Genomic DNA, 26,876 nt, shown 5'->3' with positions numbered 1-26,876 from the left:
CTTGTGTTGAAGTATTTTGCTTGTGAAGAAAAAAAAAAGATGGTTAGGAACAGTGTGGATAGATAAATAAATCCATCACACCTACACACAACTATACACATTGTAAATATGCCTATTGGCCTTAGTTATGAGGGACTAGAAAATCCAAAAATCATGTTGGAGTAGAGTTCTTATATATAGTCCTTAGGCACAGTCATTCAATTTTGACAATAAGATAAACTCCTCCTTGTCTTTTACTGTACTCTCTTGTCTGTTCATAACACTGTACCTTATTAATCTTGGACATGTTCAGATGACATATACTGTTAAGCTTCAAGGCTACATAGATACCACCATTCAATAATTTGCACTAAGAATTATATACAGTCAATGCTAGACTATTCCTCTATTCCCAGAAGTCAGGCACAGCCTAAAAACAACAAATTTTATATTCACATTCCTCCTACACACTTAAAAAAGAAAGTGACAGGCACAGCAGCAAATTTAACAGTCAATCTTCTGCAACCAGCAGTAATATCCAATTACTTATAGTGGCTGTGAATTTTAAATTTCTTCCAGAATGTCTTTTTCCAACTTACTAATTATAAGTTTGACAGTTTTAAGGCAGAGAAATTGTAGTTCAAATGTCAATAATTAGTTCATGTTACTCTTTCATCGATTACTTTATTAGGATTATTCAACTGTCTTTCCGTGACTATTGAAAATAGCGATACTGCCTTTGTCTGAAAAATAGATTTATGTAATATCATCAACTTGATATTATGTCAGGTCAACATTTTGGAAACTGAAGTTCTGGCGTGAGCGATTGTGGGTGCACCAAGGTACACCCACGTTACACCTATCCTCCGCGAGCTGCACTGGCTACCTATTAGTCTCTGAATCCGCTTCAAGGTGCTGGTCGCTACCTATAAAGCCCTACATGGCATCGGACCTGGGTACCTGAGAGACCGTCTCCTACCGATTACCTCTCTCAGACCAATTAGATCGCACAGGTTGGGTCCCCTCCGGATTCCATCTGCCAGCCAATGTCAGCTGGTGACTCCCCGGGGGAGAGCCTTCTCTGTTGCAGCTCTGGCCCTTTGGAACGAGCTCCCTGTTGAGATCCGGATCCTTACTACCCTCCCGGCCTTCCGCAAAGCCACCAAGTCCTGGCTGTTCCAGCAGGCTGGGGGGAGCTGGGAAGCATCTACCTCCATAGAAATTGTGAATGTTGGTTTTGTTTTTAATATGTTGTCTTTGTCTTGTTCCCCCCTTTTCCCTTGTCTTTTGTAAGCCGCCCGGAGTCCTCCGGGAGTGGGCGGCATACAAGACAAATAAATAAATAAAATAAATAAATAAGAAGAGTAATAATCTATACAAAATTAAGCTACAAACCCATGAGAGCATAATAGACCTACAGATGATGTTACCAGACATTTGATGACTGGGTGCAGAAATAATGTCATGCTCTCTTCTAGAAAAAGAGAAAACATGAAAGATAAATTCATATGGTCTTATTGAAAGAAGAGCCGAGGTGGCACAGTGGGTAGAGTGCAGTACACCAGCCACTTCAGCTGACTGCTGGTTGCAGTTCGGCGGTTCAAATCTCACCGGCTCAAGGTTGACTCAGCCTTCCATCCTTCCGAGGTGGGTAAAATGAGGACCCAGACTGTGGGGGCGATATGCTGACTCTGTAAACCGCTTAGAGAGGGCTGAAAGCCCTATGAAGCGGTATATAAGTCTAACTGCTATTGCTATTGCTAAATCAGTGATGAATGAAACCGCTAATGTTTGCAAATAAAAATATCCATAAACTGTGCCATGTATGTACGTGTTTTTTCATATGCAATATCTTTTACCGCTTGTCTTATAACAATGACTGTGGATGCTGTACAAGAATTAAAACCAAAATAATAAGAATCCAAATAACAATTGTTCAAAATCACAAAAAAAATAATCTGATTCCAATTTAAAATACCAATAGCAGCTGAGCTCATTTAACCTTTCAGCACTCAAACAGGGCATGTTCTTCATAAAAGGTAATGCTGGAGATAAACTTTGTGAAGGGCAATAGTCTTACAATGAATTAGAGAGATTGCCTTTGAAAAATGCCAAGCTGAAGTGAGAGGAAGGACATTTACAAAACCCTGCACTGTTCTGCCAAAGGAAGGTTCCTGAACAAAACCGAAGAGAAATTATTACAGAGAAGAGAAGCCATCTGAAACCCCAGACATCCCAAATTCAGTATTAACTGACATAATATAATTAAAAAGGAATGAATGACATTAAAATCCTGCTGTATTCTGCACTTCAAGTAAATCATAGAGCAATTACAGAACTCCTGCTTAGATTCCTCCAGTGCAGCTTAGAGAGGTTCAGCATTTTGAATAACTAAAAGCTTATAATTGGATGAAACCTCAAATATAAATTCATACAATCCAAATCAGGAAATCCTGACAGCTTACCAACTAGACTTTTTTAAAAACTCTGGCAAATGAGAACTCAAAACGTGTTGTTCCATAAATTAATAACTTGCACTATAAGGAAGTGGTCCTTCCTTCCTTCCTTCCTTCCTTCCTTCCTTCCTTCCTTCCTTCCTTCCTTCCTTCCTTCCTTCCCTCCCTCCCTCCCTCCCTCCCTCCCTCCCTAATCTCAATCCTATTTTCTTTTTCCCCAATTCCTGAACTCTTTGGGAACTTTCCAAAGAGGCAATTGGAGGAGATTGCCTTCTTGGTGGTAGCTCCGACCCTATGGAACGATCTCCCCGTGGAGATTCGTACCCTCACCACCCTCCAGACCTTCCGCACAGCCCTCAGAATCTGGCTATCCCGTCAGGCCTGGGGCTAAGACTGTAACCCGCCCGAATGGTATGAATGTTGTGTTTTTTAATTATGTATTGTCTTATATGTTAAAAAGTTTGTCTCCCCCTCCCTCTTGGATTGTGAGCCGCCCTGAGTCCCCCCAGGGAAAAGGGCGGCATATAAATAAACTTCTATCTATCTATCTATCTATCTATCTATCTATCTATCTATCTATCTATCTATCTATCTATCTATCTATCTATCATCTATCTATCTATCTATCTATCATCTATCTATCTATCATCTATCTATCTATCTATCTATCTATCTATCTATCTATCTATCTATCTATCTATCTATCTATCTACCTACCTACCTACCTACCTACCTACCTACCTACCTACCTACCTACCTATCATCTATCTATCTATCTATCTATCTATCTATCATCTATCTATCTATCTATCTATCTATCTATCTATCTATCTATCTATCTATCTATCTATCATCTATCTATCTATCTATCTATCATCTATCTATCTATCATCTATCTATCTATCTATCTATCTATCTATCTATCTATCTATCTATCTATCTATCTACCTACCTACCTACCTACCTACCTACCTACCTACCTACCTACCTATCATCTATCTATCTATCTATCTATCTATCTATCTATCTATCATCTATCTATCTATCTATCTATCTATCTATCTATCTATCTATCTATCTATCTATCATCTATCTATCTATCTATCTATCTATCTATCTATCTATCTATCTATCTATCTATCTATCTATCTATCTATTAGTCTGGTGACTGCTTGGACAACTTCCTGCAGTTTTTTTTAGCAGAATTGTGAGAAGTAATGTGCATTTGCCTTTTACTTAGGGTTTAAGAGAGTGACTGGCCCAAAAATTATCCAGTTGGCTTCATGTCTAAGGCAGGATAAGAACTCAGGGTCTCCTGATTTCTAGCTGAGAGCTTTAACCAAACTGTTCTCAGGTTCGCATCATAAATTTCATTAATTATATAACAGCTGTTATATAACAAACTTAAAGATGTCTATCATATTTTATTTTAAAATCATGTACAGTAAGTATATCTAACACCTAACAAAAAAGCCAAGGTGTATCCCACTCTTCAAAAATCAGAGGAAAAAAAAGCAGCTATCAATTGTCAGCTTTTTAGTTCGAGTTTGAGTTCAATTTTATTTATAGGCCGCCCAATCCCGAAGGACTCCGGGCGGCTTACAACGAGGGGAAAAAGAAAAGCAATAAAAGAAAATAAGAATAAAAAATAGACACAGATACATTCGTTTCGGTCGGAGGTGGACCTCAACAATGAGGTCAACAGCCCCAGGCCTGCCGGAATAGCCAGGTCTTGACAGCTTTTCTGAAGGCCATGAGAGTGGGCGAGGTCCGGATTTCTGGAGGTAATTCGTTCCAAAGGGTCGGAGCAGCCACAGAGAAGGCTCTCCTCCGGGAAGCCACCAGTCAACATTGTCTGGCTGACGGCATCTGAAGGAGGCCCACCCTGTGGGATCTTACCATCTTATAAGATATTTAGGAATATCTTATAAGAGTGACTGAATGTATAATTGAACAATCTACTTCATGTCCATTCATCTGCTTCAGGACATGCCCACACTTTCCTCTTTCCAAGGTACTGTACTTTTCCTCATTTGTGAACATTCGCAAACCTCCCCCATATATATTTTTGTGTGTTTCTTATTGTTTACTTATGTGAACCTGATCTCCTGAACAGTTCGATTTATACAATCAAAAGATTTCACTCTAAGCAATGTACTTATCATCTAGATCAGTGGTAGTCAACCTGGTCCCTACCGCCCACTAGTGGGCATTCCAGCTTTCATGGTGGGCGGTAGGGTTTTGCTGTAACTCTGCTTTGTAAATTTTATAAAGTAAAGTTACTTCCCTACTTTATAAATCACCTTTACTGTGGAACCGGTGGGCGGTTAGAAAATTTTACTACAAAAGTGGGCGGTAGGTATAAAAAGGTTGGCTACCCCTGATCTAGATAAAAGGTAATCGGTAACAACGAATAGCATCAGCATAGGAATAGTTGCAGAGAGCCGAGGTGGCGCAGTGGTTAGGGTGCAGTACTGCAAGCCACTTCAGCTGACTGTTATCTGCAGTTCAGCGGTTCTAATCTCACCGGCTCAAGGTTGACTCAGCCTTCCATCCTTCCGAGGTGGGTGAAATGAGGACCCAGACTGTGGGGGCGATATGCTGACTCTGTAAACCGCTTAGAGAGGGCTGAAAGCCCTATGAAGCGGTATATAAGTCTAACTGCTATTGCTATTGCTATTGCTATTGCAGTAGATTTCTAGGAAAATTACCTAAAAGGTTTTGTGATTTGTAATTTATGGTTTCTAGATCAGAGTTCATATAAGGCTGTTTCAATTGTTTAATACTATGTACTCTATTTTGCTTTATTCTTGATTCAATCTATTATCACACTGGTAAAGAAAATAAGTTTGTGAAGGGGCAATGTCTACTGTTATTTTCTTTACCACATAACTGTTCTAGCAAATTGTATTTCTAACATAGAATTACTATTATATTAATTTTCTTTCTTATTACATGCAATTATCAGGAGATATATTAGAATATTGACTGCTTTATTACACTGAACATTCTACAACACTGGCTAACAATTATTCATAAAATTGGTATTTTAAATTCAACACTTTTACACTGTGGTACTTTAAAAATATAATAGATGAGATTCAACCAACATTTAGGTGAATGTCAATTTAAAAAGCAAATAGTTGCATTTACAATATCTTTAGAGATTTTCAGATATTTCAATCTACAATATTTGCACTGACATCTGATGAACAATTGTCCTGATCTGATGTTTTATTACTTAATAAAGCAAAAATTATAAGAAAATGGCCACAATAAAAGTGCAAAAAAATGACTAAATATTTTAAATATATTATAAACTTTTATTAAAATACAATGATTTGTTTTTTTTTTTCATCTTTTACTATTTCAAAATTGCTCCATAGATCAATTTTAGCTTTAATCATATGTTTCTATGGATCACTGCATTATATGTTATGAATAATCATTTCTGGAGAAGTATCAATGCTATGTATTACAGCAAATGTACAAAAAATGTGCAGATTTAATAAGATATAACTGTAGTCCAGAATTCACAATCAGATTAAAGAAAGTATTTCCCTAAATTGTAGAAACTATCAATCTCTTGGCAGACCATTTCAACAGGAAAAAAAAAGGCTCTCTATGGGTTTAATAAGATTTATTGAAGAGAATAAACTGAAGTTACAAAAATCTGAACCTGGACAGCTTTCACTTTTAGAGTTCCATTTATCTCTCAGCTAGTTAAAGTGGAAACTTTTTCAGTGTATTAACAGTTGTGTGTGAAGCCTCCAGGGGGGACATCCTCTTAAATGATAAGAGAGGAATGTCCAGGGGCCAGATAGTTCTCCATGTATTTTGGGCTACAAATTCCACAATCTACACTACTCTGGCTGATAGGAGCTGTATTTCAAACTATCTACAAGAAACCATGTTGCCTACTTCTGTACAAGATTTGTTGTTGTTCTAGAGATACATTCAGTTATAAAAAAAAGTATACTCCAGGTAGTGAGTTAAAAAAAATAAAGAACATTATAAGAAAAAATGTATTAGCCTTTTCACCAAAATCTATAAAGCAATTTAAATATTGTTTCCTTAAAGTACTATGTGCTTTCTATAATATTTATAAGTGGTATGGTCATTCACTAGACCAGGGCCTCAAGGCCCGCAAGCCGCAAATTCAAGGCCCGCAAGCCGGATCTGGTCTGCGGGGTGCTTAAATCTGATCTGTGGGGGTGACCTGGAAATAGCAAAAGACTGGCCCATGTTGCCTCTGCTGGTTGAAAATGGGCCGTAGGGGGGCTGTTTTTAGCTAGCAGAGTGCTACAGGAGGCCATGGAGGGCAAAAATAGTGCGTGGGAGCCACGTACAGCCCCCCCACACCGTTTTGGCCAGCAGGGTGCTGCAGGAGGCATCTGTCGCATCTCATCCTGCCAGCCCGTGGAGGACAACTACAAAGCTGATCTGGCCCTCAAAGAAATCCAGTTTGACGCCCCTGCACTAGACGTAAAGATACCAATGAATTTGAAGCAACAAAGTTGCAGTAAATTAAAAAAAAACCAGTTATATATTTCAAATACTTAAAAACAAAGCCAATCTCCTACTTTCAAAAAAACCTGTTCATCCTATATACTAATGAATAAATTTCAGGAAAGGTAATTCCTGAAATTAGTTAGTTTATACCCATTAACTAATATGTCACCTCAAAAATATCTGTCAATGGCTTTGCCGCACAAGCCATAACAATAAAAAGCATTTTGTATGTATATTTACTATATGACAACTACATCATTACAGAGTGATACAGAAATAAATATATAATTATATGTCCACAAATTTTACAAATCAGGCATAAATTCACACATGCAGTATACCTAAAGATCAAATATTGGGATTCTTACCCAGATTATACCACATATCCCGAATCTCAAAACCAATTTGTCTTCTCATATCACCATACCTAGAGAAAGTACACATTTTTATTAAAATTATTTTAATACTTTTAATTGAAATTCTTTAATACTTTTAATAGTTTTGATAGGGGCTAAGTCCCTATCAAAACAAGTAGCATTTAGATCTACATTTCATTTTATAACTTTGAATAATGGCAGCTTTTTCAATATGTTAAGTAATATTTTCCTTGTTAACAACGGGAAAAATGTAAGCAAACAATACATTGACATTCATAAGCCATACAGAAAGAAAATGATTTAAATAATAAATAAAAACAATTCTAAATTCATGCATCCTAGCTCCTACTTTAACATCTGTATTTCACAACTTTTCTTAAAGGGAAAAAGAATCCCAGTGGGTATTATTTTTTCTGTAAACATTTCACCTGTGGGATTTTTACTAGCATATTGCTTAACTGTCCCTTGTGAATCTAAGGTGGCAGTGTAGATTAATGAAAGTATTTTTCATTTCTCAGTCTCCGATATCAGAATAAAACAAATTCGGTACCCTTAGGAATATTTTATGTTTAGCTTATTTTAACACATATGGAATGTAGAAAATGACAAATGATAAATAGCAGGAATCAAGAACATCCAACCACATTAATTATAAAGTATTTTTTTCAAAACAATCATGACACCTGCTGAGATAGTAAAATTAAAATGTACAGTGTGGTGTCTGGAAAGCTATCAGAAAATAAACAAAAATAGAATATCATTTTATTAGAGGTTGCATTTTTTAGAAAAAAGATGGATATACAATGGCACTTAAAAGTTTGTAAGCCTTTTTGAAAGTTCAATATTTCTGCATACATATAATCTAAAGTCTGGTAAATTCTCTCCCCAAGTCTTAAAACCAGATAAAGAGAACCCAATTAAACAGATAAGTAAAAATATAGTTGCTCAATTATTTAGTGAGGAAAGTTACATATTTCCGTAGGGCAAAATTATATGAACCTCCAGGACTATAATTTATATGGAAGGGAAATTAGATTTAGGTGAACCCTGAACACAGCAAGTTCAATATGAGCCAAGGTGGCGCAGTGGTTAGGATGCATACTGCAGGCCACTTCAGCTGATTGCTATCTGCAGTTCAGCGGTTCAAATCTCACCGGCTCAAGGTTGACTCAGCCTTCCATCCTTCCGAGGTGGGTGAAATGAGGACCCGGATTGTTGTTGGGGGCAATATGCTGACTCTGTAAACCGCTTAGAGAGGACTGAAAGCCCTATGAAGCGGTATATAAGTCTAACTGCTATTGCTATACCGATGACAACTAGAGCATTCGTTCTTAAACTACGTGTAATTATGCCAAAGGGACAATCTGGGCATAGCCTGTGGGTAAGGGAGCAGTTTGTAATGGCTAGTTTGAGAATCTGGGATCTAGTTTGGAACATTGCCCAAACATTGGTGTAAAACAACTAAACCTGGTTTGTTGGGAAAATGACATTTGAACATGTAAAAAATAATTTGGGACAAACAGTTTCAAAATATAGATCTCAAGTTTCAGATGAGTAACAGTAACGAGTAAGGTTTGAAAAATTGCACGATGGTTTTTAAAATGTTTTGGGAATCACTAGAAAATGAAAAGTTGATGATGTCTCCTAGAAGCTATCTATGCTTCTGGGGAAATAATATTGTAAATATGGTAGTGAGATCATTAGTAAAAATACTGATGAAAAACAACTGAAAAACAACAGGTAAATCATAAAATTGTCGAAAGTGCCTTTTCCCATTAATTTAGGGACATTTAATTTAATTTCCTGAGCTCAAAATTCAGAATGAAAATAGTCTATCATAAGATATCATGGTATTTATAAATTGCAGAAACCCTCTGTGGGGAGGAGACAAGAGAGAGTGATCCAGAAACCACCAGTGAGTTGTTCCGGGATGCACGCCGTCGAAGGGCTACTCGGCGCCAGGAAAAACTATGTAATTACAGGAGGTAATTACGCTCAGCTGATGCTCATTAAACTCATCATTTACATGAAATCTCTAAATAAGATCACTCAGCATATTGTTATCTGCAGCAAATGATTTGTATCTTAGAGCTTATGCATTCTCTACATGTATTCTCTAAACCCTTTGTATTAATATGAAGTATATGTCATGTCTCTTTTTTAGGTAATTTAACCACTAGTGGAGTAGGAAAACATTGTTGTTGATAACAATGACTAAGCAAGATAATTATACTGAATTAATGAAAAACAAAACGAATTATATTCTAGGCCTAATAGCATACCTATTTTACTTTAATTGTGGTTTTCTTTAAAAAAAAATAGCATGGTAGCCTCTATTTGTCAAACCAGAAAGTTAACGCATAACAGGTCGGTTTTTGCACTGATTGTTGGGTTCTGGGTTTAATTCAAAGTGCTGGTTATCCCCTGCAAAGTCCTAGCACTGGGTTATATCGGGATTCATTTTGTTTTGACAAACATTCTCTATGATTGTCCCAAACAGTGACACTCCTCCTTTGCTTCTGATAATCTGGAAACTCTAGGATCTCTTCTTTTTAAACACACACTTGAATTGAGAATGAGTTAGTGTTGTGGCCTGACAGGAGTCGTTGGAGCTGCCACCAGACTCCGAGAGTGAGGGGCCTTATGAGTCGGCCCTGGAGGACCCTGGACAGGGTTCCGACTCCGAGCAGGGCGCAGAGAGACTGGTTGGCCACCAGGTGGCGCCTGAGCCTTGAATCAGTGGGGAGGAGACAAGAGAGAGTGATCCAGAAACCACCTGTGAGTTGTTCCGGGATGCACGCCGTCGAAGGGCTACTCGGCGTCAGGAAAAACTACGTAATTACAGGAGGTAATTACGCTCAGCTGATGCTCATTAAACTCCTCTCCAGATTATAAAAGAGACTGCTTGTGCCACGCCCTTCTTGCAGAAGTCAACGTTAGGGACTAACAAGAAACAAACTTGGCAGGCTGGATTGCTGCCAGAGTTTGTTTGCATTGCTGCCAAGGTTTGTAGGACTTGTTGCCAAAGTGCTTCTCTCTTTGTTTATTTGGCTTTCAGCCAACGAGAGTCTGGACTGATTAAAAAACATTCTCATTTACGTTTGTCTTGGCTTTCATTCCTGGACGGAGGAGGGGGGGTCAGAACAGTTAGTAACCATTTTACTTATGGCATGGTGGTTCAAAAGGGATACTCCCCGGAGCCCCTATTTGAGGAAGGAAGGCAGATCAGAAATGTTGATAAATAAAATTTTAAAATCTCCTTTTTTACAACCTTGTACTCCCTTAATTCAGGCTGGAGTTGGATGACTGGCTGGAGTTCTATGTTTATTGGCCTTCCTGATGCCACATGGAGTTCACAGCAAATATTTTTTGTGTCCTAGGAGAGAAATATCTGCCCGTCTAGGATTGAACTCACAACCTTCTGAGTGGGATGTGAATATCTTCATCACTAGGCCATCAATAGGTAGGTAGGCAGACAGATGATAGATCTGTCAATTAGAGCTAATAAAATTCCTCATTTGGATTTTAATAACTTTGATTTTATGTTTCAAGTATTTATTTCTACACCTCAATTGATATTATAAAGATTAATAATGTTAAAACCCATATTTTATACAAACATAATCTAAAACATTTCCTATAAAACACCTTGTCTTTTTATGCTTAGAAGAGAAAAAAATCAAAATAAAACTTTGAATTTTAAGTTTAGCTCAATAAGATCATTTGATATTGAATATAGTGATGATTTAAATCACAATGATATAGTATAGGTATTTTATCCATAAGCATATATAAATGTTGCTTTAACCACAGGCTTTAATTGATTTCCATACAATTAACTTTCTTAATTCATTGCTTTAAATATCTCCTTTTAATACCTTTTTATTCTTAGTTGCCACTATAATCACTTGCAAATACCCAATTATTTATCAAATAATCACTCGTTTATCACTTTCAAACAAATAACCACTTATTTATTTATTTAGGAATTGTGTGTCGCCTCATTATCCCGGTCTTCCTTAATTCCTCTATTGTACTGGAAATGTTTATTTTTAAAAAAAATCTGTGTGGAAGTTTATATAATCCAAATGCAACAATTTGAAGAAGGTAATTAGGATGCTATAAACAATTCAAATTAAACCAAATAATTTGTTCTGTTTGATTTTGGAAGTCAACACTGCAATCTAGATAATTTGCATTTTATGGTATGAGCTTGACTTAAACTAATTCAGGTCAAATACATGGATCATGACCCTGAACTTGAACCAGAAACATAGGAAGCAACCTCAATCAGAACTAAACCAGGACAAGAAAAGCATTTTAATTTTCAAACTGAATCAAGCCGCATTTTCTCAGCTACAAGCACTTTCTGTGCATGTTCTCCTTGCTGTAGAGTACTGAGTAATTTATGGGCCTGCTTTTATTTTTATGCACACATAAAAACACACCTGCCAACTGTTCCCAATTGGCTGGGAAAGTCAGGGCAGTAGGAATCATTCTGTTTGAAAAAGTCATCAAAAGAAATCCAGACATGGCAACAGAGAGGACAGCGCATAGCAACAGAGAGGACGGGAAGTGCACTCAAGAGCCAAATTTGTTGGACTCCGTGGCACAATGATGAAACACGGACTTCCTTATTGTAAGTCTCTAGGCAGAGAGAAAGGAATTGGAAGCAACCAACTGGGGTACTTTGAGGCCCTTGATACAGAGATGCTAGTTTTGCTATAATATTAATCATGTAAGATCAGCTGCTGTAACTGGCATGTTTATATTATATTAAGAACAGTAGTTCAGGGATTTTTATTTTTAATGAACACATAGATCTTGTTAGAAGAATAAGGCCTAAATTAAGAAATTACAATAACAGGAAGAAAATATAGCAATTAATGCTCTACCAGTAAAAACCAGATATAGCAATGTATATTAGCCTATGATTATAAGGTGGCTGAATATGTCAATTTAAGCATTTTTATTTATCAAATTTTTAAATTGTACCTGTCCCTCACATTTGCACTTTAGGTGATGTACAAATAAATAGTTAAACCATTTAAAAATTGTATAAAATTTTAAAAGAATCAAGTGATGTTAAAAATGAATTAAAAGGTGATGGCAGAGCTTTTAGGGCAATAACTTACTCTATGGTTGCGTGTTTCTCCATGCACCCCAAGCAAGGTTGTAGAGTGGGAGCCTACCTCACCTCCAGGAAGAGAATGTCCACAGAGACAATTCCATTTCCAATAGGATTTTGTGAATGCAAAGATCTTTGGTATAGCAAGATCTATATTCACGTGACCCGTCAAAACCGCGGTCGACAAAACCGCGCTCGACGAAAGCACGTACCTGACGTCATCAGCAGCGCGATGAAAAAAATTAAAAAATAAATTAAATTAAAATTAAATTAAAGCAAGCCGATTCACATAAAGGTAAGGGTTAGGTTTAGGTTTAGGGTTAGGTTAAGGGTTAGGGTTAGGTTTAGGGTTACGTTAAGCGTTAGGGTTAGGTTTAGCCTTAGGTTAAGGGTTACCGTTAGGTTTAGCGTTAGGTTACGGGTTAGGGTTAGGGTTAGGGTTAGGGTTAGGTTTAGGGTTAGGTTTAGGGTTAGGTTTGGGGGGGTTAGGGTAAGGTTTTAGCTTTAATTTTAAATTTACCGCTCACAGCGCGATGTTTTCGTCGCGCTGTGATGACGTCACGTACGCGCTTTTGTCGAGCACGCTTTTGTCTACCGCGGTTTTGTGGTGGAACCCTATATTCATACTGTGTTGCATATTATTGGAAATTGCATATTGTTTCCCTTCCTCTGTCTGTTCCCCTTCTCTTCGTAGATTTTATCCATGTTTAATCCATTCTTTCAGTCCAGCTCTCGCAATCCTACATCCTCTCAAATTGTTATTCTTGGAAAAATAGGAGGAAATATGTGCTTCACTGAATTATTCGAAATAAAGCTGAAATGAGATTAGATAGATGATAGATAGGCAGACAGACTGACTAACTGACTGGTTTTTGGATCCAAACAATTCTGTCACTAATAGAGCACCAAAATTGTTAAATAAAGAGATGTTTATGAATTTGCAGATAGCAAACAGCTTGTAGCATATAAGTATATGCTTGTAACAGTAACCGTTTTTATAATAGTGATGCCAATTTTCCCTCATCAGAGATACGAACATACTGTAGAGATACATGTTTGTATAATGTCTTGTTCATAATTGAATATGTCAATTTAAGCATTGGTGTTTAGTGTTGGAACAAACTAGAAGAAAGGATCCTGACTTCCTGAGAGGATAAAATATATTGACTCTATTTATTTAAGCATTTATTACATTTATATGTCACCCATATCATTGACAAGTGACTCTGGACAGAAATTTGAAGGGACGTCACTGTCAAATCCCACCATGATTAGAGTTCTCCTACTCAGCACTTCCGTGCATTTCATCTTGATTTCTAATTCAGTAAGCAATTCAACTAGAATTTGCCACTTTGAATAAAAATAGCGATACGTTATATGGTGTTCTTAGAAATTATTAAGAATCGAATGCATCTTGTATTCAAAACCAGAAATAATTTTTAGCTTCTGTGTCAGAGGTGGGTTCCTATCAGTTCGCACCTATTCGGTAGAACCGGTTCATCAAATCTACCGAACCGGTTAGAAGAGGTTCCACCAGTGGACCCGGAAAGCAGGCCACACCTACAGAAGAGGTTCCAAACTTTTTTGAAACCCACCACTGGTCCTTGGATATGATTATTCTACACTATCATGCTCATATTTATAAAACTCAGTGCCTCTGTGAAAGGTAAGGATGACTCCTGCATTTGTGGTGCAATCAGAACATTGCGTGTGTTGAAGTTGTTTTAACGCAAACCAAAGATGCCTTTTAAAAAACAAGTTGACATCCTATTCTTATGCATGCCAGTGCTGTGTGTGAGGTAATTTAAGGTGGTTCTGACAAGTGTCGTCGGCATCTTCATATCCGGTCACATGGGCGGCAAGCCACTCCCATCCGGTCACATGGGCGGCAAGCCACTCCCACAAAGGAGGCCACATCCACAGAGTAGGTTCGAACAATTTTTGAAACCCACCACTGTTCTGTGTGTTTACTTTTCTCGCTTGTTACTTAGTAAAATTTTGATTAAAGATATGTGGTAAAATATACTGAGGAAATTTCCTATGTTTAGAAAAGAAATGAAGGAAAAACAGCATACTGACAGCTGAGCATCAACTCCCTGAAGCTGTCATCTTAGCAACTGGCAGGAAATGAAGGTTAACATCTGTGATTGAATGCCTAGGAGAGTTCTCTAAATAAAACAGGTACTGGATACAAGGATAAGTACTCTGAATGTCCTGCTATATTCTAGGTTCGGGTAGGTTAATGAGAAAAGTGGTAAGAGTTTATTTGTACCAGTGTCTCTTATCCAGAAGAGTATTGTATTTTTAATCTATCTAAGTATGCTAATCATAAGACTTGTTAATTTTAAAATAGTATGTAATTTTCAAAATTATATATTTACCTTTTACTCCAGTGGTGGGTTTCAAAAATTGTTGGAACCTACTCTGTGGGTGTGGCCTCCTTTGTGGGAGTGGCTTGCCACCCATGTGACCAGATGGGAGTGGCTTGCCGCCCATGTGACCGGATATGAAATTATGAATTAGTACTTAGGTTGGTCCAAGTAGCTATTCAGAAACTCTAGCATTGAAGCATGCAAGTCTTAAAGCTGTCAAGTTACAAGATCCTCGCCAGTGGTGGGTTTCAAAACATTTTGGACCCTCTTCTGTAGGTGTGGCCTGCTTTCCGGGTCCACTGGTGGAACCTCTTCTAACCGGTTCGGTAGATTTGACGAACCGGTTCTACCGAATAGGTGCGAACTGGTAGGAACCCATCTCTGTTTTACTCAAACAAAAGCATAAGCATATATTCTCACATTCTACAGGTCATTTAGACATACTGTACACGCTTGCATTTTCTTGATCCAATCTTCAGAAATCAAGAACAGAGCTAGAAACACCAAAACCAGTTACTTGCTTAGCATGTGACTGTCCATTCATCTTTCTGAATGTCTGTCTATTTATTTTGTGCAATATGTATAAAGACATGAATGTAGAACACAGGAGAGACATAGGGAGGATTGTTCTCAAAGAGTTTTGCTTATGTGGAATGTGGAAACATAGCAAAATTGAAGCCTCTGGAAAGGGTCAATTCATTCTCTCTCAAAAAAAGATTGTTCCCATGAGAATCGCTTGAGGTAATGGAAGTCAAATAAAAACATGCCAGGAAAATTTACCAGACCAAGCTGCGGCTTGCCAAGGCTTGTTATAAAGTGTGACAGTGAAAGGGGAAGTTGTGTTTTGAAGCCATCAAATCAAATGAGGTACTTTACACAGTGGGCTTCCTGCTTCAAATTTTCTGGAACCGAAATACTGGTTCGCTAAAATCTGAGCTTCATAAATGTGTGAACAAGTGAAGCTTTTAATGCAGAAAGTAACCAACAGAATTGTAAGCCTGAATTTGTTTCTACACAGCCTGAGTTTTCGGATCAACAAAAACAAATAGTGATTGTGGTGTTACAAAGGCCTTTGCTACATCATTCCATTTAATAACCGCACTGTTTTAAGCTTACGGGAAGACAGCCTCCATCATAGAAAATACTAGTTCAGTTCCACTTATTAATATCTCATTAGATTTTTATCTTTCTAAAGCTGTAACGAGCGGCATCAATAAGTCAATATGGAAGTTTGTAATGAATTATGAACAAGACTTTATACAAACATGTATCTCTACAGAATGTCCGTATCTCTGATGAGGGCAAATTGGCATCACTATTATAAAAACGGTTACTGCTACAAGCATATACTTATATGCTACAAGCCGTTTGCTATCTGCAAATTCATAAACATCTCTTTATTTAACAATTTTGGTGCTCTATTAGTGACAGAATTATTGTTTGGATCCAAAAACCAGTCAGTCAGTCAGTCAGTCAGTCAGTCAGTCAGTCAGTCAGTCAGTCAGTCAGTCAGTCAGTCAGTCAGTCAGTCAGTCAGTCTGTCTGTCTGTCTGTCTGTCTGTCTATCTATCTATCTATCTATCTATCTATCTATCTATCATCTATCTAATCTCATTTCAGCTTTATTTTGAATAATTCAGTGAAGCACATATCTCCTCCTATTTTTCCAAGAATAACAATTCTGAGAGGATGTAGGATTGCGAGAGCTGGACTGAAAGAATGGATTAAACAGGGATAAAATCTACGAAGAGAAGAGGAACAGAGAGGAGAAGGGAAACAATATGCAATTTCCAATAATATGCAACACAGTATGAATATAGATCTTGCTATATCAAAGATCTTGGCATTCCCAAAATCCTATTGGAAATGGAATTGTCTCTGTGGACATTCTCTTCCTGGAGGTGAAGTAGGCTCCCATTCTACAACCTTGCTTGGGGCGCATGGAGAAGCACGCAACCATAGAGTAGGTTATTGCCCTAAAAGCTCTGCCATCACCTTTTAATTCATTTTTAACATCACTTGATTCTTTTAAAATTTTATACAATTTTTCAATGGTTTAACTATTTATTTGTACATCACCTAAAGTGCAAATGTGAAGGAGAGGAACAATTTAAAAATTTTATAAATAAAAATAAATAAATATTTACATTCAGGGCACTGTAATGCATATGAGTTTTAAAATTGTGAAATTTTAAATAAAATCTGTAAATACTCCTCTAAGGCTATAAAAAGCAAAGGCATAACAAATGTCTGAGATTTATTTATCGAATTCACATTAAAATTAATCTCAAAAGTAGCTGTAAGAACTTTTATTATATATTTTTGTTGCAAGTTTTACAAAGAACATTAAAAACTAATACAAACTAATAAAGAGTAAAAGCTGTAAATATATTTGCAGCAAATATAAGTACAATTACACAATTATCTTTGATTATAGAAGAAAGGGATTTTTTTTCTAATCATCAAACCAACAAATAATAAATACTTCATTTTCTCTTTTATGTGAAAAAAATATAAAGAGCTTTTAATCAGTGATATAGATATTGTTTTCCTCTAATCAGAGTTTAATGTAGCCATCATACCAATTTTCTAGCATCACCATGTTACCAGATCTTTAATATTATAGCAATATAATATTAAACTACTGTTAAAATGAGATTAAAATGAAGAGGAAAAACTAGAGAATTAAAATGTTTTTTTTCTAATGGTAATTTTGAAGCATTTTGACTCCATTGATATGACGTAAGGTGAATGTTTGCTTTATACTTTAATTTTGGATTCTAACTTGATGCTAAAAATATGATAAATACTTGAATCATAGTTTCAAATCTAACCTTTCATCATACTATGTTTATTTGTCAACCTGCCTTGAGTTTTCTGAGCATCTCATGTAATATTATGCGAATAAACTTTCAAGTTCCTATTCATGGTTTTTATCTGACATATAACTTACTTGTTAAGTATTTTGCATCTTTTAGTACTTGAAAAATTCTCCAGTTGTAATGACTCTTGGGTAAGAAAAGCAACAGCAAGATGGAAATAGTTGTTCCAAAGCTGGAAATTTAAAAAAATACAAACATTGTCAACATTTTAATACTGAAATATATTGATACAGGTAAGTTAGCAAAAATGTATGTATTTATATTGTGTATATTAATGTCAAGAAAACATCAAGCTACTGTATTTTTATTAACAGAATCGTTGTGTAGTGTTGCCAGAGGTGGGTTCCTACCAGTTCGCACCTATTCGGTAGAACCGGTTCGTCAAATCTACCGAACTGGTTAGAAGAGGTTCCACCAGTGGACCTGGAAAGCAGGCCACACCTACAGAAGAAGTTCCAAAAAATTTTGAAACCCACCACTGGGGCAGGCCAAGTTGGTGCAAGGCAGCTTTGCCAGATTTTGTGTGTTTCTGTGTGATACCTGGTTCATTGTTTAGGTAATTGTGAGGTGGTTGCTAGTTCTGTGAGCTTCCTGGCACTGTCTTTTATAATTTCCCACAATGCCTTGATGGTTTTTTATTCCAGTGGCTTTGTCTTTCCTGTTCTTAGGGTTAGGGGAAAAAAACTGGTTTCATCTGAGAGTCTTTGCAAGATCCCCCACTCGGTCACATGGCCGGCAAGCCACTCCCACAAAGGAGGCCACACCCACAGAGTAGGTTCAAAAAAAAATTGAAACCCACAACTGATTGTTGCATTGGGGGAGTTCCATGCTGGATGTGGCTGCTAGATTGATAGTAGATTCCACTTGATCTTTGCTCTCTACCTGTCCATCTTTTGTTATAAACTTCTTTTTTTTACACTTCTGTTCATTTCTTCCTTTGGGTCACATAGAGTGGCTCCGCAGCAGGAAAGGCAGCAAATAAATTTAACAAATAAATATTGCTTTAAAAATGCACTTGTCTAGACATTCTAAAATCAAGTAAAACAGAAAAGGAATGAGCATCTATTTATATTGTACTTAAAGTATAAAAAAAAACCACATTTAAAATCTTCTTAAATGTTTTTTGAGAGCTTCCCCAAAAAAGAGAGGTGTTCTTTATTGTTCTATTGAATACTAAGGGGAAAAAAATCATATAGCATACAAGGTTGAAGATGATATTTTAAGTTTGTTTTATGAGCAAAATAAGGCTTTGCGAAAATTATTCAATGAAGCATCTGAGAAAATTATATGACATAAAACAAGTGACCTTATATTTGCTTAATTAAAATAAAGAAATCCCAACTGGTTCTTGTTTTATGGAACCAAGTTGTCTTCATGACGTTCTCTTGAGTTAGAGCCGAGGTGGCGCAGTGGTTAAATGCAGCACTGCAGGCTACTTCAGCTGACTGCAGTTCAGCAGTTCGGCTGTTCAAATCCCACCAGGCTCAAGGTTGACTCAGCCTTCCATTCTTCAGAGGTGGGTAAAATGAGGACCCGGATTGTTGTTGGGGGCAATATGCTGACTCTGTAAGCCGCTTAGAGAGGGCTGAAAGCCCTATGAAGCGGTATATAAGTCTAACTTCTATTGAGTTTAAATCAGTTCCTGATTCCATTCTAAATGATGATTATTACTGGTTTTTTTTTAATTCAAGACTACAACCCTAAAGATCAATTTGCTAACATACAAAACTGCCCACTCTCTCTGAGTTGATTTGGTTAAAATAGACAGTTTGACCCATTAGTATTTGGATCTTGTTTGGTAGAAATATTTAACAGAATTTTCAAGATGAGGCTGCAGATTTTTGGGATGTCTTGGCTTGCAAAATCCACTTGGTGGGTTTTGCACTTAAACGCCTTATCCATTGAGGAAAAAAAATCTGAGATACAGCAATGTAAATTTCTTACGAAGCCAAAAGTATGAAAAGCTTGAAATAATAGCACGGAGGAGTTCTGGGAAAGGAAAAGGAAGGCTTGAAGTCTGAAGAAGAACCTGCTTATAGGAACATTAATGTGGAGAAAAGACTTGAGATAGGCCACACACAAAAAGCCATACAGTCAAATATTCTTGTCTTAGAAATAAAATGTGTAAAGATCAATGTACTATCACTAATATGCCAGTACATGGCAACTGGTTTAAAAAAAAAACAGATTAGAAAAGCTAATTAAGTTCTTCTGAAATTTGGTTAATGGTATAATAATCTTTCAGAATTCTTCTTCTTAAATAATAAATGTGAAGAACCAATAATGCTGGATACATGAGAAAAGATATGGGTAAGAAATGTAAAATTTACGCAAACCCAAAATCTGAGGGAGAATTTCTACAAGATGTTTTATAGATGGCATTTAGATCCCAAAAAATTGGCTTGTATGTATCCGAACCTACAACCTAAATGCTGGAGATGTGATTGTGCTGATGCTATGTATTATCATATATGGTGGACTTGCAAAAAGGTCAAAGCATTTTGGATAAAAATATGGTGGATTATGCAAAATATCTTTAAAAAGAGGATAAAGTTCACCCCTCAGTTATTTTTGTTAGGTAGAGAACCGAGGTGGCGCAGTGGTTAGGGTGCAGTACTGCAGGCCATGTCAGCTGACTGTTATCTGCAGTTCAGCGGTTCAAATCTCACCGGCTCAAGGTTGACTTCCATCCTATAAGGTGGGTGAAATGAGGACCCAGACTGTGGGGGGCGATATGCTGACTCTGTAAACCGCTTCGAGAGGGCTGAAAGCCCTATGAAGCGGTATATAAGTCTAACTGCTATTGCTATTGCTATAACTACTGATTGTAATGTTATAGAGACTAATTTGATTCTGAACCTAACAACGGCAGCAAGATTGTTGGTGGCGCAATACTGGAAGAAGGAAGATTTGCCTATTATTCAAGAATGGGCATTAAAAGTCACAAACTTAGCAGAGATGGCTAAAATATCAGCATATCTCAAGGATCACTCAGACGAGAAATATAAGCTGGAGTGGAGAAGATGGATTGATTATATTCAAAATAAATATGGGACTAAGAAACTCCAGATAGCTTATGATTGAAGAAGCAAGGAATGATATAATTTGTTTAGAGTTAGCTCAACAAAAGGAGAGTTAAAGTACAAGTGATGATGCTAAAGTCTATTAGTTTACTTTAGAATATGATTGTTAAAGATTTATACCCTGTATTTGATCTGGGAGGTTGGGGGGGGGAGGTGGGTTCGGGTAGGTAAATATTTGTAAAAACTTTTTAATTTTTTAATAAAAAAATAATAAATGTGAAGAAACTGCATGGAGAACAACTTTGGTGATTTCACATCCTCTCTTTATCCAGATAGGATTGAAGGAGCAATCTACTTGTCAACTCTCTGTCTTTTGCTCTACTTTTGGTGGAGCTGTCTTTAATCCACCATTCTTCCCCAGAAGCAGGAATTCCTGGAGGGGTGAAAGAATCCGGAGGTGAGGCATTTGCTTCAGCCAACAAATGGAGCTTTTTGTATACTAATCTGATAGTATCCGAACTGGTTTTGTACTTAAATGTCTTCCCATTTGAAGTAAGGAATTTTTGTGAGTTTGTTTTCTATAAGGGAGAAATTATCCTCCTTTGTCATGTTAAATTTTAGACTTGTGTTTATCTTAGGATCCTGGAATTTCTTTATGTTTCTTAAATGTGGTTTTTAATCTAGTTAAACATTGAGAGATGGAAAATTATTTGAATAGGACATGTTTGGGGTGATTCTCTTTGAATTTAACTGACATCTGGAAAGGGGAAAAAAACCCTGTTATGGCTTTGATTACAATAGACATCATGTTTAAGCTTTTCTCCCTACATTTATTTTATCTTTCTAATCTGCTATCATTTAAATTGGCTTTATATTTAATTGTCTTTCTGTTTAAAGTGAAGGATATCTGTGATCTTAAACAGTGAAACCACTTTTTAAATGTTGATTTGTCTACAGTTAAGAGTTGAAATATGGAATATTGATTTGAATACATGTCATTCTAATTATCAGCAAAGAGCCCAACTGGATTGGAGAAGATGTTACTCATTGGTAACCATAAATCAGAGTTCAGGTATGTGGTGAAGACGAGGTGAAGAGATAGTGATTTTTTTTATCCTTGTCATGAAAAAAGTGGGGATTGCTTTTTTAAGGGGAATATTTTCCTACTTTTTTCCCTTGCCTTTTTGCATCTTCTTTCTCTTTTAGTCTATATTATCTTTTATTATTGTAATCAAACCTTTTAATAATATTATAAAAAAACTTAAATAATATGGATAAGTAAAATACAAATTGTCATTGTGTCCAAACTATATATAAACTCTATACATCTACAATATGCAAATTATTAGTCTATCATAAATAATTACATACATACCATATCTTATGCCACATATAGATAGCGCATTCAATGAGAATCTTTAAAAAAGAGGACCACAGAAATATATATTGAGAAGAGCTTTTAGAAATAAGGAAGACAATATTATTTTACCTGTAGCTCAAAGCTGGTTTGATCAAGGAATTTTTTGTTCAGCATATCTGCATACTGATTAATTGCTCGTAAAAAGACTCTAAAAGATCAGAAGAAAATTACATAAGTACACATTTAAGACTTTAGTACCTTTGTAAATTTGGCATTCAAATTAGTTATAAATCTAAAAGTGCTAGGAAAATAGATGCTTTAGCAATAATTTCAAAATATGTGCAATTTTACCACTATTAAGTATACAGAATTCTATGCAGATATTTCAGAATCAATCAAGGAAATTAGCATATTTAGAATCTGATAAAACAGGAAGCCTTTGGATGAATTCATTTCTCTTTACCATAAGCTCAAGAAAAGATAATCAACAATTCTATGTACGTATAAATATATATATATGTTCCATAAAGCCATGTCTTCATTGTTAAGAATCAATAGCTGATGAACAGTGCTTTGAAAATTCTACTTGTCAAAAGCTTTTATCTTTCTGCATAATTTATGCATAGTTCATCAAAAAGGGTATAATTGGATAAAAACCTTCCAGAAACGGATTTGCTTTCAGCAAGAACAAATCTTACTATTCAGTAACATAATGTTAAGTGTAATTCCTTGGCCCTCAAATCGAAGCTTTCAGATCTCCTTCACCACCATGATGAGAAAACTGAAGTCCTGGGCCCCAAGCAAGGTTGTAACAAGTGAAGAGAATAGTAGCAAGAGTAGATCACATTTCTACTTCTTCCTCACTAAGGCTGCGGCAGGTCTGAGTTCCCCTGAGGCAGAATGGGAGAACTAGCTGCAGCCAACTTGCTGCAGCCAACTCGCCATGGCCAACTTGCTGTAGCCAACTCATCATGGCCAAGTTGCCATGGCCAACTTGCTATAGCCAACTCATCATAGCCAACTTCCCATGGCCAACTTATCATAGCCAACTCGCCATGGCCAACTTGCTGTACCCAACTCATCATAGCCAACTCGCCATGGCCAACTTGCTGTAGCCAACTCATCATCGCCAACTCATCATCGCCAACTCGCCATGGCCAACTTGCTGTAGCCAACTCATCATAGCCAACTCGCCATGGCCAACTTATCATAGCCAACTCGCCATGGCCAACTTGCTGTAGCCAACTCATCATCACCAACTCGCCATGGCCAACTTGCTGTAGCCAACTCATCATCGTCAACTTGCCATGGCCAACTCACTGCAGGACAACTTGCTATAGAATAATTTAACCATTCAATTTAATTATTTAAAATAAATAAAACAATATTTTATTTTATTTTTTGTCATTCACATTCCCATCCTTTTTTATCCTTTCTTTAATGTGTCAGGCCTGCAATTATATTCCTTTTAGAATTTTGGCCTGCCACGCTTTCTCTTATTTCATTATGCTGTTTCTTTAGTATAGTCGGTGGGAGGGGGGAATAGAAGGAGTAGGATTGTGGAATGTATGGTTTTTCATTCTTTAATAGAAGCCAAGGTCATCCTTTGTCTCCGCACTTTCACACCTGACCAGAAGCAGCTGGGCGGAGAAGCCAGCGTGGAAGAAGAAGATTGGATCATGTGATGGATTGTGTGGTGGGGGACAAGATCATGAACTTTTCACTGGATGGGATTCTGATGTCATTTCCAGTATTGGGATTAACACAGATGTGCCTAAGATGTCTCTCTTATTAAATTGGAACAGAAAGGATCGTTTTGCCTTGGACTCTGATTTAATTCTGCATGATACTTGGAACGCTGACATAATGATTGTATTCCATCATTTCTTTGATATTAGTATAATTCTTGTTCCACGGCAAATTGGCCACAGTACGTTGGTTGTGGTGAACTGGTTGTGGCGAGTTGGCTGCAACAAATTGTCATAGTCCTCCCCCCCAAGGACTTCCCCTAACCTATCCAGATTCAGCAAAGCATCCATTCTGCTAACTAAGAGAATAAAAAGCTGACAATGATAGTGAAGAAGGGGGATTGCAATAGCTTCTCCCTTTCTTTTTAAAAATCAAAGATACAAAGTGAAAGTGCCAAAACCTTGCTTTCAAATGTTTCATCAGCAGATTGTTCAAATTGATGTTATTAACATGCCAAATAAAGTCTTGGTAAACTATCCTGACTTACTTTTCAAAAGGTATAAATAATACAAGTCTGAGACATTATCTGAAAGCTTTGCAATCATAAAGAGCAGACTCTAAAAAAAATTCTAATTATCTATCTGGTTTGCATAACAGCTAATAGGATAAAGTGGAACCCACATTAGGACAGAAATAATAAACTCAATTACTCCTTATACATTTCAATGTTAATTAATAAAGTTTAGAAACTGAGAATGTATGATATTTCATAGTCTCTTGAAGAGAAGGGAACTCTTCCTACAATGGAATCAACAGGTCTGCAAAACATTTTTTTTCGAGAGCTGTTTGGGTTATTCCATGTAATCTTTATATATTTTGGTGCGCTGAATCCGAAAATGACCTCCATTTTGTCATAGGACATCACGTTTCCTGACAATTTAGGTAACTATGTTAAATAAGGCAATAGCTCAAAATAAATGAAAATAGACTTATAAAAGTTTTATTACAATATTTTCATGAAAATCCTTTTTTGAACTGAAATGAGCTCACACTAAACTCGATTCTTCTTCCTTGTGAGGCTCCTCTTGGTGCATTTACGCTTGTGAGTAGCATCTGGAATGTCTCTCTGAAGCATCCAAAAGTAGTCTGCCATCATTGTAATGCTCCATTTTCCCTGCTATCTTCTTTCCATCTCTTTAATGTCTTGGTGGAATCGTTCACCTTGTTCCTCACTCAGAGCTCCCAAATTTTCAGGAAAGTAGTCAAGGTGGGACTGGAGAAAATGCACTTTCAAACTCATCAGGCAACCTAAAGCTTGAAATGCTTTCAGCATTCTTCCGACGATCTTTTTGTAGTGAGGATCTTTGTTATTGCCTAAAAATTTCTGTACGACTTCTTTAAATGCAATCCACCTTTCTTTTTGAGGATCCATCATGGTATTGACACACTCTTGATCAACTATAAGCCTTCTAATGTCTGGTCCGACAACACACCTTCCTTCAATTTTGCCTCCGACAGGCATGGAAACTTGGTGACCAAGTATTTGAAGCATTCTCCATCTCTTGGAAGTGATTTTACGAATTGCTTCAGCAATCCCAATTTTATGTGGAGAGGTGGTAGAAGAACTTTATGGGAAGGTACCAAAGTTTCTCGGAAGACATTTTTTTCACTGACTGTTAGCACCCTCAGCTGCCAACTCTTTTTGGTCCAGTGATTTTGTCGGTCTTGACTGTCCCATAGACACAGAAAACAAGGGCATTTGGTATACCCAGCTTGTTGCCCGAGCAGCATGCACAAGACCTTCATGTCCCCACACACTTGCCAACCATGGTCTTCATATTTAAGTTTGCAAAGAACCAATTCCAAGTTCTCATAGGTTTCCTTCAAGTGTACGGAATGACCTACTGGTATGGAAGCGTAAAAACCGTTGTGGAGTAAAACTGCTTTGAGATTTCTTTTTGAAGAATCTATATAAAAGACGCCATTGTTCTGAATCATATTGGATTTTAAATTGTCCCATCAGACCTTTGACATCGATGCAATAAACCAACTTGTCTTCCTGGGCAAGGTAAGGAACGAACTCCTTTTCACGATGTCTGAACCATGAAGATGACACTCCTGGCAACAATAAATTCCTGCTTTTCAGCCTTGATCCGACTAACTCAGCGGCATCTTTGAGAAGATTCAAGTCTCTTACCAAATCATTCATCTCCTCCTAAGAAAACAATTTTGGTCTTGTATCATCTTCAAAGTCAGAACTTGATTCGTCATCTGGTTCAGGAATGACTTCACCTTCATTGGAGCTAGGTATCTCTTCCAAAGTAGCAGGGGGCTTGGATACTGGTATATCTGTGCCATGGGGGATGAGACAAATTGCTGAGTGAAGATTGGGGTATGAAATGGAATGCTTCCATTTGGAATTAAACCCTTTCACGTCGCATGAACAAAAGTAACAGTCATCACTATGGTTCTTTTGCTCTCGCCATACCATAAGGATCCCATAACAGAAAGATTTTTTCTTACCCTTGAACCAGTTTCGGAGGTCTGCAACACACCATTTGCACACTTTATGAGGCGCCCAAACTTTATCTTGATCTCCAATTTTTAGTCCAAAGTATGCAAAGTATACTTTTTTCACAAAGTCTGTAATATTCTGCTGTTGCTTCAACACTATATTCACCACAGATGAAGCAGAAACTGTCTTGCGAATTAATACACTTTTGCGGAGCCATAACATAACGGTTGAAGAATGACGAGCTAACATGAATTGCGATGAAAAAGTGTGAACAGCCTAGAACCAAGAACCTGATGATGATTCGTGCACAAGTATGGCATGCAGGAGAGAGCTGCTCTGTGTCTGTACATGAGACGTCATAGTGCTGGCCACGTCCCCTGCACTGACCGGAGATGCTGCTATCTGCCCTGTGTCTCCCTCCCACTGGATTCTTTGGGAAAGATTAACCCCTTCTACCATTAGAAGCACAGACTTAAAACGTGCTTAGCTTATGTATATATTGCTGGCCATCAGATTTACAGTGCTATATTTTTTTTACATAACTCTGACAAACCCTTTAAGGTTTTTTTGGCATTTTATATCT

At 37.0% G+C, this 26,876-nt stretch overlaps 1 protein-coding gene across 3 annotated transcripts in view; it reads right to left on the bottom strand.

The window, feature by feature from the left end:
- Positions 1-26,876, bottom strand: part of DOCK1 (dedicator of cytokinesis 1) — a 457,702-nt gene that overhangs the window by 126,267 nt on the left and 304,559 nt on the right. For all 3 annotated transcript variants that reach the window (XM_087725976.1, XM_087725977.1, XM_087725978.1), the window contains exons 30-32: positions 22,219-22,297; positions 17,778-17,878; positions 7,316-7,374 (exon numbers count right to left, since the gene is read on the bottom strand). In XM_087725976.1, coding sequence (XP_087582102.1) covers positions 7,316-7,374; positions 17,778-17,878; positions 22,219-22,297 — 239 coding nt within the window. The remainder of the gene's footprint in view (positions 1-7,315; positions 7,375-17,777; positions 17,879-22,218; positions 22,298-26,876) is intronic.

Source organism: Thamnophis sirtalis, unplaced genomic scaffold (assembly GCF_051295495.1).
Source record: "Thamnophis sirtalis isolate CommonGarterSnake01/CBP01778 unplaced genomic scaffold, rThaSir2_p1.2 scaffold_11, whole genome shotgun sequence".
Classification (NCBI taxonomy): Eukaryota; Metazoa; Chordata; class Lepidosauria; order Squamata; family Natricidae; genus Thamnophis; species Thamnophis sirtalis.
The sequence above is the reverse complement of the archived record's forward strand: the minus strand, read 5'-3'. Positions and strand labels throughout refer to the sequence as shown.